The 14,384-nt window shown below is 40.9% G+C and overlaps 1 protein-coding gene and 1 long non-coding RNA gene across 15 annotated transcripts in view; one reads left to right on the top strand and one right to left on the bottom strand.

The window, feature by feature from the left end:
* The window catches only part of NTNG1 (netrin G1), a 229,726-nt gene that overhangs the window by 87,737 nt on the left and 127,605 nt on the right, over nt 1–14,384 (top strand). For all 11 annotated transcript variants that reach the window (XM_082227890.1, XM_082227886.1, XM_082227892.1 and 8 more), the window contains exon 3: nt 4,969–5,606. In XM_082227890.1, the coding sequence (XP_082084016.1) occupies nt 4,969–5,606 (638 nt within the window). The remainder of the gene's footprint in view (nt 1–4,968; nt 5,607–14,384) is intronic.
* The window catches only part of LOC309535186, a 65,064-nt gene that overhangs the window by 36,345 nt on the left and 14,335 nt on the right, over nt 1–14,384 (bottom strand). For all 4 annotated transcript variants that reach the window (XR_014221078.1, XR_014221079.1, XR_014221080.1 and 1 more), the window contains exon 2: nt 431–501. This is a non-coding gene — a long non-coding RNA (uncharacterized lncRNA). The remainder of the gene's footprint in view (nt 1–430; nt 502–14,384) is intronic.

Genomic DNA, 14,384 nt, shown 5'->3' with positions numbered 1-14,384 from the left:
GACTGTTCTGGACTTGTTTAAATGTGTGGAGTCAAGAGGGAGTGTTGCAGCTTAGAGGAGGAAAGGGACCTAATCACTGGCAAATTACAACATGAAGTCATTATGAAGTAACATCCTGCAGTCAGATTATTGGTGTTCATGCCCTCCCTTTATTTTATTTTTTAAAAAAACCTGAATAACTTTGAAAGTACTATAAATATTTCAACAAATCTCACATTAATGGGGGCCTTAAGTTATAAAATAGGCAACCTTACAGTTAAAATACATGAAATCGGCAACTGCCAAAGACCGAAGGTCCAAAAATCAATGTACCAAGTAACTTTTGATTAGTGGGTCACCATGCCGAAAAGGTTGGGAACCACTGCTCTGGGGAATGGCAGGACGAGTTGATTTCCTTGAAACTGACATGAATATAAATCTTGCAACTTACCTGATGACCAGGGGAGAAGCCATTATTGGAGACTGGGATCACAGTGGGGATGATTGAAAAGCTCCAAAGCCCTAAGGTTAGGAGATGGGAAGAAATACGATAGTAATTACACAGGGTGGAAAAGGGAAAGATTAATTATCTAGAGAATTATTCCCCTACCAAGATATGAAAAAAGAACTCACAGTAATTAGAACAGAAATTTCTTGCAATGAAAAAGATGGAACAGTGGTTAACCCTCTCAGTAACTAATATTCAATTCTCTGAAATATACAATGTTGTTTGCGGAAATTTTGGCATCTTCTGGAAATGTTGGGTGGTATCCAACGAAGTCATAATCAGAGTAGATCCATTGCAATCAATGATTTCAACAGATCTACTCTGAGTATGACTTTCTTGGATACAACCTGTTGACCTCAAGACTTTAGGACAAGTCCTGGAAGAAATCTGTCAATGCTCCTTTTAAAATGTATGCTTAGTTCATTTTTATCCCACTTTTCTACACAAAAATACACCCAAAAAACATACAAGAACATTAATACTGATACAAAAATAGAAATAGAGCAAAAAGGAGCAGTAAGATGACAAACACAGGTGAAAAACAGCACATAGGTGATATTAATTGAATGTGTGCCTGGATTTTTGTTAAAGTCTTTATAGACCATCTAAAATAGGATCATTTCAAGAAAAAGAATTCCAGGAATACATCAACTCCCATCTCTTTACAGGCCTTTCTCAGCTTCTGAGAAAGTAGTGTCTCCAGCAGTGTAGTCTTTCCATGTCTCAATCCAAAAATCCAAAGTCATTAAATTATTATCAAGAACCACCCTACAGCATTCAAATTTTATTTGTTGGACTCAAACGCCCTTAAACACCTGCATGAGTAAACCTAGTTATGATTTGTAATGCAGGGTAATAAAATCCTGTGAGCAAGTCAAGCTCATATTTTGCAGGTGGGAAATCCTAGAAGCAGCACTTGTTATGCCCAGGTAAAGGATCAGACCCCTATGTAAGATTCCTATGGCACACATGCAGGAAACTGGCCTTGGGACCTTCCTGCCTGCAGGACTTGGGACCATTTCCTCCCCTCCCATTCTGCAGTAGGTTGTCATGTTTGAAGGGCTATCAGAGGACAGACCTCTCTATTTGAAGGAATCCTCTAGGGCGGTCCTGTTTCAAGACAATGAACACTAAGAACAGAAAACATCAAGGTCATTGAAGTTGCTCATCAACATTTATCAGTACCTAGATAGCAAACAAGTCTTCTCCACAATGCTGGTATGTCCTGTACTTCTGTTTAAATTGCAATAAGTATTTCTTAATTTACATCTATACATATAATTAGCACATGCAAATTTTATAAAAAGCAGGCAACCTCCTTTGTCCTCTTTTCTGGATCTATGCTTCGTCATGGTTGGCAGTGCACAAGAGGCAACCCGCTATTCTGCAGGCAAGGAAGCCTTTGTAAATTGGAAGAGGGTTGGTTTCTTTTTTCCAGGCTCTCGGTGTGAACTGAATTCTTACTGTGAGTACAGAAGGACTGGCAAAAATGCTTCTGGGCTAGTAACCTTTATGGACTTATTTGCAAGGCTATTTTCCCCTTCCAACTGATTCCAAAGTATACGCGTCTTCACATTTATCTTCTTCCACTATTTTCTTGCCTTGCTTTTAATGGCCTTGCTAACAGGTTTGTCCAGGGTGGGTAGACATGTGTGCAGTCCTTATGCTTGATTTTGCAACAGCCAGTGGATCTTATGGGCCAATAAAAACTTGCCCATATGATGGCACAAAGTCATCTCACCCCCTCTCCATAGCAGTAAGCAGAGCAGTCTCTGTGCTCTCCTTGCCTCTAATAGGGTCGGTATTTAGCTGCAACAGCACTTATCATGGATTTGAGCTGCCAGAAGCTGAACTGATATACAGATGATTTAAGAGACATGATTTAGCCCATTGTGATGCTCTTGGAGTAGCATTTTTTGAGCCACCCCAGCCTCCAAACAAGATAGCCTTTTGGAGCGAAAGGCAAAGGTGGCAGCTCTCGAGTTAATGCATCGAAAGGTCAAGAGGAGAATAATTCACTTTCACCTTGCCACGGAGGGAAAGCGGCAGTAAAAGCTGCCCGCTTATTGGCAAGATTATATATAAACGTGCAGTTCATATCTCCAGCCACCACCTCAGGAGCAGTCCAGTTACAGAGTTGATGTCATCGCCCACCTCCCTAATCAAGTGGTGCTGGATTATCTTGTCCTGATAAATTGGAGCCAGCATCTACTGGAGGGCAGGAGGGAGGGAGAGAAGGAGAGGGAGAGAGAAATAAGTCTTACATGAAGTACTCTGCTAGTTTGTAAGTAATAGGGTAGCAGATGTCCGGATCAAGCCCCTGAGCTTGTAGTCTTGCGGCACAACAAAATGATTTGTGGTGAGCAGTGTAAAGGTCTTTAAAGGAAGACATCACCAAACAGGCACACAGTTAAGCATGACATATTTGAGGCCAAGGGACAAAAGGAATCCAAAATGCCACAGTGGGTATTGTTTTACAGAGGAATGCATACAGTCTGTATGGCTTATCTGGATGCATTTGCCCTAGAAGGGACCATTGTTTTGCACTGCTCTTCTTGGGCAATGCACTTGTGATTTAAAGAAGAAAGAAACATTCCTAGCTTCGCTACTGAGCATATTTCTAAAAAGAATCAAGGGCTGTTGAGCTGTTAGGCACTTGTTCATTGTTCCTTGGGGGGGAGGGGTGAGTTGATTACCAGCAACTCATTCAGGGTAAATAAACAATTTTGTTCCTCTTAAGCCTCAGTAAGGCTAACATTAAAATTTGCTAACCACATAACTGTGGAGGAAGGCTTTATTTAAGAAAAAGACAAAGCAGGACTATTCTTGTTCAGATTTAGGAAATCCACTCCTTAACAGAAAGGCAGTTGTAAAAAGACAATTTGCAAATGCAATAGCTGTAGCCACTGATGTGTTGCAAAAATGGACATTGAGTTTTTAAGGGCAATTTCATTATTGGGCATACATCGGTTGGGTCTCTACTGCAGGAATTCAAAAGAGCATCATTTGTGGCTGAGCATTTTGTTTCCGTACCAAACATCTGTGTTTCAATCCCTGACATCTCCAGGTAAGGTTGAAAAAGACCCTGGTCTGAAACCCTGGAGAACTTCTGCCAGTCAGTATAATGAATCAGTATAAGACAGCTTCTTACATTTCACGGGTGCTTTTACATTTAAAATCCATCAGACTAGAACAGATGGCACATGTTTGCCACTCCAGTCATCAATGTATAGTCACTGGTTAGTTCTATTAGCCAGTTAACATATCCAGTATCTGCATATATAACACTGAGCAGGCATCAGTTGGTTGTTTATGTCAATAAATATCTATAATACAGTGGTACCTCTTAGGGATGCGGGTGGTGCTGTGGATTAAACCACAGAGCCTAGGACTTGCCGATCAGAAGGTTGGCTGTTCGAATTCCCGCGACAGGGTGAGCTCCCGTTGCTCGGTCCCCGCTCCTGCCAACCTAGCAGTTCGAAAGCACGTCAAAGTGCTAGTAGATAAATAGGTACCCCTCCGGCAGGAAGGTAAATGGCGTTTCCGTGTGCTGCTCTGGTTCGCCAAAAGTGGCTTAGTCATGCTGGCCACATGACCCGGAAGCTGTACGCCGGCTCCCTCAGCCAATAAAGCTCCGCAACCCCAGAGTCGGTCATGACTGGACCTAATGGTCAGGGGTCCCTTTAACTTTACCTTACCAACTTAATTCGTTCCAGAGGTCCATTCTTAACCAGAAACCATTCTTAACCTGAGGCACACTTTCGCTAATGGGGCCTCCCCCTGCTGCTGCGTGATTTCCGTTCTCATCCTGGGGCAAAGTTCGCAACCCGAGGTAACTACTTCCAGGTTAGCGGAGTTTGTAACCTGAAGCGTTTGTAACACGAGGTATCACTGTACACAAAGGATGTAAGCTCCTGAACACCCACATGGTTTCTGATACACTGAGGGCCAGACTACATCAAATGTGGGAGATCTGTGAGCTAATCTCCCCCAACTGTTTGATTTCTTGCGTAAAGCAACTGCAGGAGCCCCCTGGTTTGCTGCAGTGACGTTAGTCCTTTCCTCAAAGGCCATTTCCCCAGTCCATTCCTTCATACTGTTTCCCAACCCACCCGCTGCTCTTTTGAGGAAAGCTTTACACTGAGAAAATGGTGGGCATCGGAGTCTGTGTTAAGAGCACACCCTCCCACTCCTGCTCTGATGAAAATCAGGGGTCCCTGCAGTTGCAGCAAGTTATAGATATCTTGTGTAGTTTTTCTTGGGCAGGTTAAATAATGATTAACAGTTATTTCACTTTTGTTTTATAGTGAAGAGACTCTCCAAAGGTCTAAATCTCCCATGCCTCTGGCATGCAACCTTTTGCCAATTATTTGGAAGTTGAATAAACCAATAGCTATAACCTGTGAAACTGACTACACTCTCATAATCATTTCATCCAAGCGGCCATCCTTCTTACAGCTGTTTTTTCCCCTTCTTTCCAGGGAAATCCCTACATGTGCAATGAGTGTGATGCAGCCATTGATGAACTGGCGCATCCTCCTGAACTGATGTTTGATGCTGAAGGAAGGTATCCCTCCACCTATTGGCAGTCTACCACTTGGAAGGGTTACCCCCAGCCTCTCCTTGTGAACATCACCCTGTACTGGAACAAAACCATCGAGCTAACGGACAACATAGTCATCACCTTTGAATCTGGCCGCCCAGACCTAATGATCCTGGAGAAGTCCCTCGACTATGGTCGGACGTGGCAGCCATATCAGTATTACGCTACAGATTGTTTAAATGCTTTCAACATGGAACCAAAAACAGTGAGGGATTTGTCCCAACAAACAGTCCTAGAAATCATTTGCACAGAAGAATATTCTATGGGGTACATGGCAAACAGTAAAATCCTCCACTTTGAGATTAAGGACAGATTTGCATTTTTTGCGGGGCCACGGCTCCATAATATGGCTTCTCTCTATGGGCAGCTCGACACAACCAAGAACCTAAGAGATTTCTTTACGGTCACAGACTTAAGGATAAGACTGCTCAGGCCAGCAACAGGGGAAATATATGTGGATCCACAGCACTTGACACGCTACTTTTATGCAATCTCAGACATAAAAGTAATTGGAAGGTAAGACAAAATAAACAAATGCATTTTCATTTGCTTTTTAAACACTGTGTGTAATGGCAAGCTTCCATCTTTCCTCCCCTTTCTAAAGACAGTAGCAATTTCCACTGGAATTTGAATTGTTAGCCACGTTGAGAAAATTCTTTGTACATCTACATGGTTGCAACTTGATAATTAATTTGTAAGGCTAGGTTTCAACTTCAGATGGGGAACCTGAGCCCCCACCCCACCCTCCACCATGTTGTTGGACTCCCAACTCCCATTAGCCCCGGCTAGCATGGTCAATGGTCAGGGATGATGGGAGCTGGGAACAAATAATATCTGGACAGCCACCGATTTCTCATCCCTGGGTTAGACCAACCAGCACACTATAATTTTGAAGACTTGCACTTTGATATGGGTTTCTGCAGAAATTTTGCTTTGCAAGCACCAGTTGCTTGGTTTACAACTGGATTTTCTCTTTAACTTGGTTAACACCTTTCTGTTTATGAGGTGACCACAGCAGGTTTGCTGTTTTGTTGCTCACTGTACACAAGCTTGGAATTAGCTCCTTCCAGTGCCACTAGTATCTAGCTTTTCTCAAATATTGGAAGGGATGGAGAGACATGTTTTCTATAGAGGTAACTTGTTTGCCTTTCCCCCCACCTTATAGATGGAAGGGGAGAACTCTTGCACTTGCAAGAGAAACATGCAATCTCCAGTGAAAGTGAGGAATAGAAAAGTTTAAATGGTTTCCCAATGACAAGAGTGTTTCCCTTGATGGGAGCAGACATGGCATTACTTACTATGCAGCAAGGTGACAGATTTTGGCCACCACTGAGAGAACAGTCTCGGGTCTAACCTACTCTGTTTATGTGTATTTGTGTCAATGAGGCATGGACAGGGGAATTCCCTGGAGGATTAGACTACATATTAATTCATGAGAGGATGAAGAACCTTTAAGATACTCCAAGTCAGTGTTAGGCTACTCTAGTGCTTATTTTAGCTCTGTTTGAAGAGATGCCTAAACATTTTAATGTGATGTTGGAATGGCTCGGGCTCATACAGAATTTTTAGATTTGAAAGAATATATGAAAGGTGACAAAGTGGTCAGAAGAGGGACTGCTGCCAGTCTTTCCAGTTGGAGGCTCATGACACTAGCACAACTACCAGTGTCATAGAAGCAACCATTGTGTTTCTAAGTGTGTGGGTAAAGATGGTGAACCACACTTGACCAACATCTCCAAAATGGAGAATTCGGTGCCAGGGAAATGTGATTTACTTATAATAGATTCTCTTTGTTTCTAGAATCTAGCAAAGTGCTCAGCAATAGTTTGACTCCCTCCCCTCCCCTCCTCTCCTTACCGTCTGGAAAGTATATTGGCCATACTGATAATCTGCTAACTTTTGGTACTCTCTTTTTGCTGCTATAGTACTTCATTTTCATTCAAGCTTAAAATATCAAGGGGAAATGCTCAAATACCTGGAATTTTGTTGTGCCAGGGACAAACAAATCCAAGTGTGGGTGGTTTTCTAAGTAAATGTTCTTAAGAATAGGGCTCAGGTATCACAGTATGGCTAACGTTCAATTGCTCAGAATTGCCTGTAAATGTGACTAAACTCATGCAATGTCAGTCCAGTGTTAGGAAAACATTTTGACAAAACATTTTGGCCTCAGACCAAGCCTTCATTTATCACCATAAGGATAGAGCTGACATCTATTCATGCTAATCCTTGTCATAGTAAATATCTGGAAACAATATTACTGTTCTGTTTTCTCAACTGCTCCCTGCTCCCCACTGGCACAGAATGATCAAACTTTTTAAAAATCTCAATGAGTTCTTAACATGCAGTGCTCATTGTATAGTGCAGGAGCAGTATGGAAAACACTGATTCATTCCCATGGTGCTGATCCCACAAGAATGATCCACCCATTTAGCCCCACCCACATGGGTACAGGCCTTTAAATATTAAAACTGTATTGTGGGATGAACTTCCCAAAAAGTACTTCTCAGGAACGGTGTTAAAAAGCAGGGATAGGGAACCTGTGGCCCTCCAGTTGTGGTTGGACTGTCAACTGCCATCATCCCTGCCCATTGACCATGCTGACTGGTCTGATGGAAGCTGAAGTCCATTGGCAGGGACACAGGTTTGACACCACTGGTTTAAAGGCTGCCTTAGCATCTTTCCACAAAGAGATTAGCCAGGCATATAGAGAGAGAAATGTCTCTCTCATTCATTCATTCATTCATTCATTCATTCATTCATTCATTGCTTGGCTCTTGCTTGATTATTGTACTTTCACAAGCCCTAAAGGTGAAATATATGATGAATGTGTTCTGTGTAACTAGTCATGTGCAGATAATGAACATGTACTGTGACCCTGGTGAGAAGAAGGGATTGTGTATTCTCTCTTTTTTTTTTTTATAAAATTTTTATTAGTTTTACAAAAGTTTTTATAACAAACAAACATAAAAGAAAAACAGACAAACAAACAAATATAATTTCAAAATGTCCTTTCATAGACTTCTTTCCTCGGACTTCCCCATACCTCCCCTTTCTGCATCCTCATGTCCAAATTTTATAGCAACTTATAAATGTTCTTTCCCATCCTAATTCATCATAGTCCTTTCTTAATCTGATCTTATATTACTGCAACCCTTTCTCTCTGTAAAATCTCGACATTCTAAGCTTCATCAAGTTTATAATAGTTCTTAAGATAAATCTTAAATTTCTTCCAATCTTCTTCCGCAGTCTCCTTTCCCTGGTCACGAATTCTGCTTGTCATTTCCGCCAATGTCATATAGTCAATCACTTTCATCTGCCATTCTTCCAAGGTGGGTAAATCTTGTGTCTTCCAATACTTTGCGATCAGTATTCTTGCTGCTGTTGTTGCATACATGAAAAAAGTTCTATCCTTTTTTGGCACCAATTGGCCGACAATGCCCAAGAGAAAGGCCTCTGGTTTCTTAAGAAAGGTATATTTAAATACCTTTTTCATTTCATTATATATCATCTCCCAGAAAGCCTTAATCTTCGGGCATGTCCACCAAAGATGATAAAAAGTACCTTCAGTTTCCTTACATTTCCAACATTTGTTATCAGGCAAATGGTAAATTTTTGCTAGCTTAACTGGGGTCATGTACCACCTATAGACCATTTTCATAACATTTTCCTTTAAAGCACTACATGCCGTAAATTTAATACCAGTGTTCCACAACCTTTCCCAGTCAGCAGACATAATATTATGACCAATATCCTGTGCCCACTTAATCATAACTGATTTAACTGTTTCGTCTTGTGTATTCCATTTCAACAGCAAGTTATACATTCTTGACAAATTCTTAGTATTGGGTTCTAACAATTCTGTCTCAAGTTTTGATTTTTCCACCTGGAAGCCAATTTTCCTGTCTTGTTTGAAAACCTCCATTATTTGATAATAGTGGAGCCAATCTTGTACTTTGGGTTTTAGTTTTTCATGGCTCTTTAATTTCAGTTTCTCTCCATCCTGTTCTAAGATCTCACAATACTTTGGCCATCCGTCCTCCATATTAACTTTCTTGTGGGCCTTAGCCTCTAAGGGTGACAACCCTCTAGGGGTTTTGTTTTCCAACAGATCTTTATATCTCATCCAAACATTGAACAACGCTTTCCTTACAATATGATTTTTAAAGGCACTATGCACTTTGATTTTGTCATACCATAGATATGCATGCCAGCCAAATGCATTATTGAAACCTTCTAAGTCCAAGATATCTGTATTCTCGAGGAGCATCCACTCTTTCAGCCAGCAGAATGCTGCTGCTTCATAGTACAATTTTAAGTCCGGCAGGGCAAATCCCCCTCTTTCTTTTGCATCTGTTAATATTTTATATTTTATTCTGGGCTTTTTGCCCTGCCAGACAAATTTCGCAATATCTTTCTGCCACCTCTTGAAACAGTCCATCTTGTCAATAATCTGCAAAGTTTGAAATAAAAATAACATTCTAGGCAATACATTCATCTTAATCACTGCAATTCGGCCTAACATTGACAATCTCAAATTTGACCATATTTCTAGATCTTTTTTAATTTCTGACCAGCATTTTTCATAATTGTCCTTATACAGATTCAAATTTTTAGATGTTAAATTAACCCCTAGATATTTCACCTTCTTAACCACCGTCAGACCTGTCTCTTCTTGAAACTTATTCTTTTCCATATCTGTTAGGTTTTTCCCTAAGACTTTAGTTTTTTGTTTATTCAATTTAAATCCGGCTACCTGCCCAAATTGTTGGATTATTTCCAACACTCTTTTTGTACTAGTGTTTGGCTCCTGCAAAGTCAATACAAGGTCATCTGCGAACGCTCTTAACTTATAGTGTTTAGTTCCGACCTGTACACCTTTAACTTGCTGGTCATCTCTAATCATGTTCAGCAACACCTCCAGGACCGAAATAAAAAGCAATGGGGAAATTGGGCACCCCTGTCGTGTTCCTTTTTCTATCTTAAGTTCCTCAGTTATTACATTGTTTACAATTAGCTTAGCTTTTTGTTCGGAATATATTGCACCCATACCATTCTCAAATCCTTGTCCTACCCCCATCCCATGAAGATTCTTTTTCATAAAACTCCACGAAATATTGTCAAAGGCTTTCTCCGCATCCACAAATATCAAAACTGCTTTAGTATTTATATTCACCTCTAACTTTTCCAAAATGTCTATTATGTTCCTAACATTGTCTGAGAGGTGTCTTTTTGGGAGAAAGCCTGCTTGGTCTCTGTGAATCTTCTCCATCAATACTCTTTTAAATCTTTTTGCTAAAATGTCTGCAAAAATTTTGTAATCCACATTCAATAACGAAATTGGGCGGTAGTTCTTCAGTTGAGTCTTTTCAGTCTCTGTCTTTGGTATGAGTGAGATATATGCTTCTTTCCACGATTCGGGTACCTTTTTTCCCTCTAAGATCTCGTTACAAACTTCCTTTAACGGTTGTATTAGCCATTCCTTTAAAGATTTGTAATATCTGGAAGTCAGTCCGTCTGGCCCTGGAGATTTGCCCAATTGCATATCCTGAATGGCACCCTCTATCTCTTGTTCTGTTATTCTCTGGTTTAGCTCCACCTTGCTATGATGAGATATTTTTTGTAATCCATATTTATTAAGGAATTTATCTATGTCCTCTTCATTTTGTAATCCTTGGGAATAGAGTTTTTTAAAATAACTCACAAAGCAATTTCTTATCTCGTTGGGTTTAGATATATTTTTTCCATCCACTTCTAGACTTGTGACTGTATTTAATTTCTGTCTTTTCTTAAGTTGCCATGCCAGAAGTTTACCACATTTGTCTGCCGACTCAAATGTCTTTTGTTTCATTTGCTTTATTTTCCATTCTATCTCTTGGTTCATCAATTCCATATATTGTGTTTGATACAACTTAATCTCCCTCAAAATCTCCTGGGACTTTGGTTTTGATCTTAATTTTTTCTCTCCTTCTTTTATCTTTTCCAAAAATTTTTCCTTTTTCTCATTCTGTTTTCTCTTCTTTATTGAGTTTTGTTGAATCAAAAATCCTCGCATCACAGCTTTACTTGCGTCCCAGATCACTCTTTTTTCCACATCGCCCTTTAGATTGATTTCAAAATAGTCCTTTAGAGTTTTTTGGGCCTTCATGTGGATCTCTCTATCTTGAAATAGGGTGTCATTCATTCTCCATCTAAACTGACCAGTTGTTGTAGATTTCATTTCCATCTTCACGGCGTTATGGTCGGAACAGGTTTTTGGGCAGATTTCTACCTTCTTAATCTTCGGAGCCATTCCACTAGTAACCCAGATTTGGTCGATTCTGGTCCAGGTCATCTTTGCATGGGAGAAAAAGGTTCCCTCTCTTTCAAGAGGGTTCCTTGTTCTCCAAATGTCTATTAAGTCCATATTTTCAGTCATTTCGAAAAAAGTCTTCGGGAGTCTCCCTTCTTTAGTAAGAGTCAGTCTTTGTGTCTTGTCCATGTTTGTAGAAACTACACCATTCATATCTCCCATAATTATCATATTATATTCCAAATAATCCGTCAAAGTTTCATGAAGTTTTTTGAAAAATTCTGCTTTACCTTCATTTGGCGCATAGATCCCAATTATCAAAAATTTTTCTCCTTGTACCTGAATCTCCACCGCTAAATATCTTCCTTGTTCATCTTTAAACATCATTTTTGGAGCCCACTTCTCTTTTACATAAATCACAACTCCTCTTTTTTTAACTTTGTCCGACGAAATAAATTCTTGTCCCAATTTTTTATTCATAAGCAGTCTCCTGTGTGCTCTGGTTATATGGGTTTCCTGTAAGCAAATCAAGTCCAGTTGTTCTCTGTTCAAAATATGGAATATTTGTCGTCTCTTCAAAGGGCTGTTCATCCCATTACAATTCCAACTAAGGAATTGCAGGGCCATCTTGTTATTTTTCTGGTATTCCTCCAACAGCTCCCAGTTGTTGTTCCTCCTCTGTTGGTGGTGGAAGGTTCTGTCCAAACGAAAGGTTCAGGATGTCAATTACACTCCTTTGCTCAGCAATTGGGTCTACAGTTCCTTTCTGTAGGTCTTCCTGATTTCTTTGCAGGAACCTGTCTTTATCCTGTATCGTCTTTATTTTCACCTTCTTCCCTCTATAGTCAAAAGACAGTCCCTGTGGAAATTCCCACCTGAAGAGAATGGTGTTCTTCTTCAACAGATAGACCAAATCCTTATAAGAAGCTCTCAAGTCCAAAATATGTTTAGGAATATCTTTAAAGATCTGTATCGGAGAGTTCCCAATTTGTAAGGCCTTTTCAAAGTGCAGTCTTAGAATTTTGTCTCTTTCCTCCTTCGATCTCAAGGTAATCAGACAGTCTCTCGGCGCCTTTCTGTTCTGTCTTCTGCCCAGTCTAAATGCTGTTGTGATTTTAAATTCGTCTTCCTCTAGGTCTTCCCAGAAATCAGCAAACTCTTTCGTTAAAAAGTCCGTAAGATTGTCTCCTTCGTCCTCTGGAATTGATCGTAATTTCAAATTCCTTTCTTTTCTTTGTAGTTCCCACAATGCCAGAGTTGTGTCGTGATCGTGGACCTTCCTGGCAATCGGTTCTAATTTTTCCTGGGTCTCTCCAGCAATAGTTCTGGCTTCCTCCGCAATTTGTCGTGTGGCAGAATTTTCTTGCGTAAGCCTATTTATAGATTCTGTATTCAGGTCAAGTCTTGTTGTTAAATCTGTCAATTTCTGTGAATTCTCTGTCAATTTCTTGGTATTTTCTGCCGTCTGCTTTGTTAGATTCTCCAGAGACTGGTTTATCTTAAGAAGGGCTTGCGACACTGCATCCATGGAGAGTGCTGTACCTTTTTCTTGTCCTGTTGTCACTGTAGGAGTTATGCCTGAGATCGAGCCTCTTTTCTTGTGTTGCTGTAGCTGTTGTTGATATTGCCTTGTCTTGGCTCTCGTGCTTATCTCGTCTGCTGGGCCACTCATATCCCAAGGTCGTTTCCCACGAGAGCCTTCTCCTAAAGGAAAATTCCACTGTCCCGAGGCGTAGCAACTTTTAATTTACCCTCTAGAGGGAGCAAATCAAAATGTCCGCAAACAAAGGCAAGGAGTATTTGAAAAGCAAATTTATCGGGAGGCTTCTATATGTATATTGCAACACTTTCTCATTAAATAAAGTCCCAGCCTTCCCTGATATATTGTGTCCACAAAGTCCCAAAACTTTGTATCAAAACTTTGTATCAAATAAGCAATGAGACTTCCACTTTGTTACTTTCACAAGAGTCTAAAGTCAGTTCAGTGTTCCTTTGTTCTAATAGCAGTTTGTGCCAGGTTGAAGGCTGCAGAGAGTTCCCTTTCCTTTAAGTTGGTCATGCAGCTTATAAAGTCACTTATTCCTCCCCTCTGCCCTGCAAGCTAGAGGGGATAGTCAAAGTCCAAATGTCGGACTCAAGCAGTTAAAAACAATATCCCATACGGATGCAGCTCGGTAACTTTCGTTGCTTTAATTGTCATGCAGTCGGGGGAAGGCAGACTTCCTTAATTTTCGCCTTTCCCGTTTTCAGCCTAGTTTCAGATAGTTTTGGCACGAATAGAGGTTCAATCTTACTCACGGGTCTTTTTTGTCCAAATTGTTCAGGAAGGGAATCGGCGCTCTCCACTAATGGCGACGCGGCTTCACCCTGCGGGCTGGGTAGCGATTCTCAGCACCGCGCTCCCCGTTGTCGTTCCGGAGCCTTTAAAAAGGCTCTTTCTGCGGTAAAGGGGGGCGCTTCAGGTGCCCACCGAATCTCCTTGTTCACAGGCTCCGTTCCTGTGATTTTAGGGGTCCCCCGCTTGCCGTAGCGGGTCAGACCCGAACTCGCAGAGCCGTCCTCTCTCCGGAGCTCGGAGAGGGAGCAGCCATTAGCGCTGGCGCCGAACCGGAAGTCCGGGATTGTGTATTCTCATTAGATGAATGAGAAGGAAGGACTGACCTCATCCAAACTGTGCAGTGCTCCTGGATTTCATGTGTGCTGGTTCCGTATCCTGCACTGCTCATGTGCAGTACTCTGAATCTCACCTTGGGAACCATGTCCATACACCCAGTTGTTAGAGGCAGATATTCATTCGGCAAATCTTCATCAGTCTCCTTTGCTGAGTCCTGCTATCACTTATAATTTTCCTTTCGTTTTAAAAATAGAGTGGATTCTCAATCATTTTTAAACTCGAAGAAAGCCCTTAATGCAGTATATTGATAGCTGATTATACACAGCCATCCAAAAACTGGCTGGACATGACAAAGGCAGTGTCCAGTAAGTGCAGTTATCAGCATTCAATA

Source organism: Podarcis vaucheri (assembly GCF_965113315.1).
Source record: "Podarcis vaucheri genome assembly, chromosome: 6".
In the NCBI taxonomy this organism is placed as follows: Eukaryota; Metazoa; Chordata; class Lepidosauria; order Squamata; family Lacertidae; genus Podarcis; species Podarcis vaucheri.
Note: the sequence above shows the minus strand (reverse complement) of the source record. Positions and strands in the feature narration are given on the sequence as shown.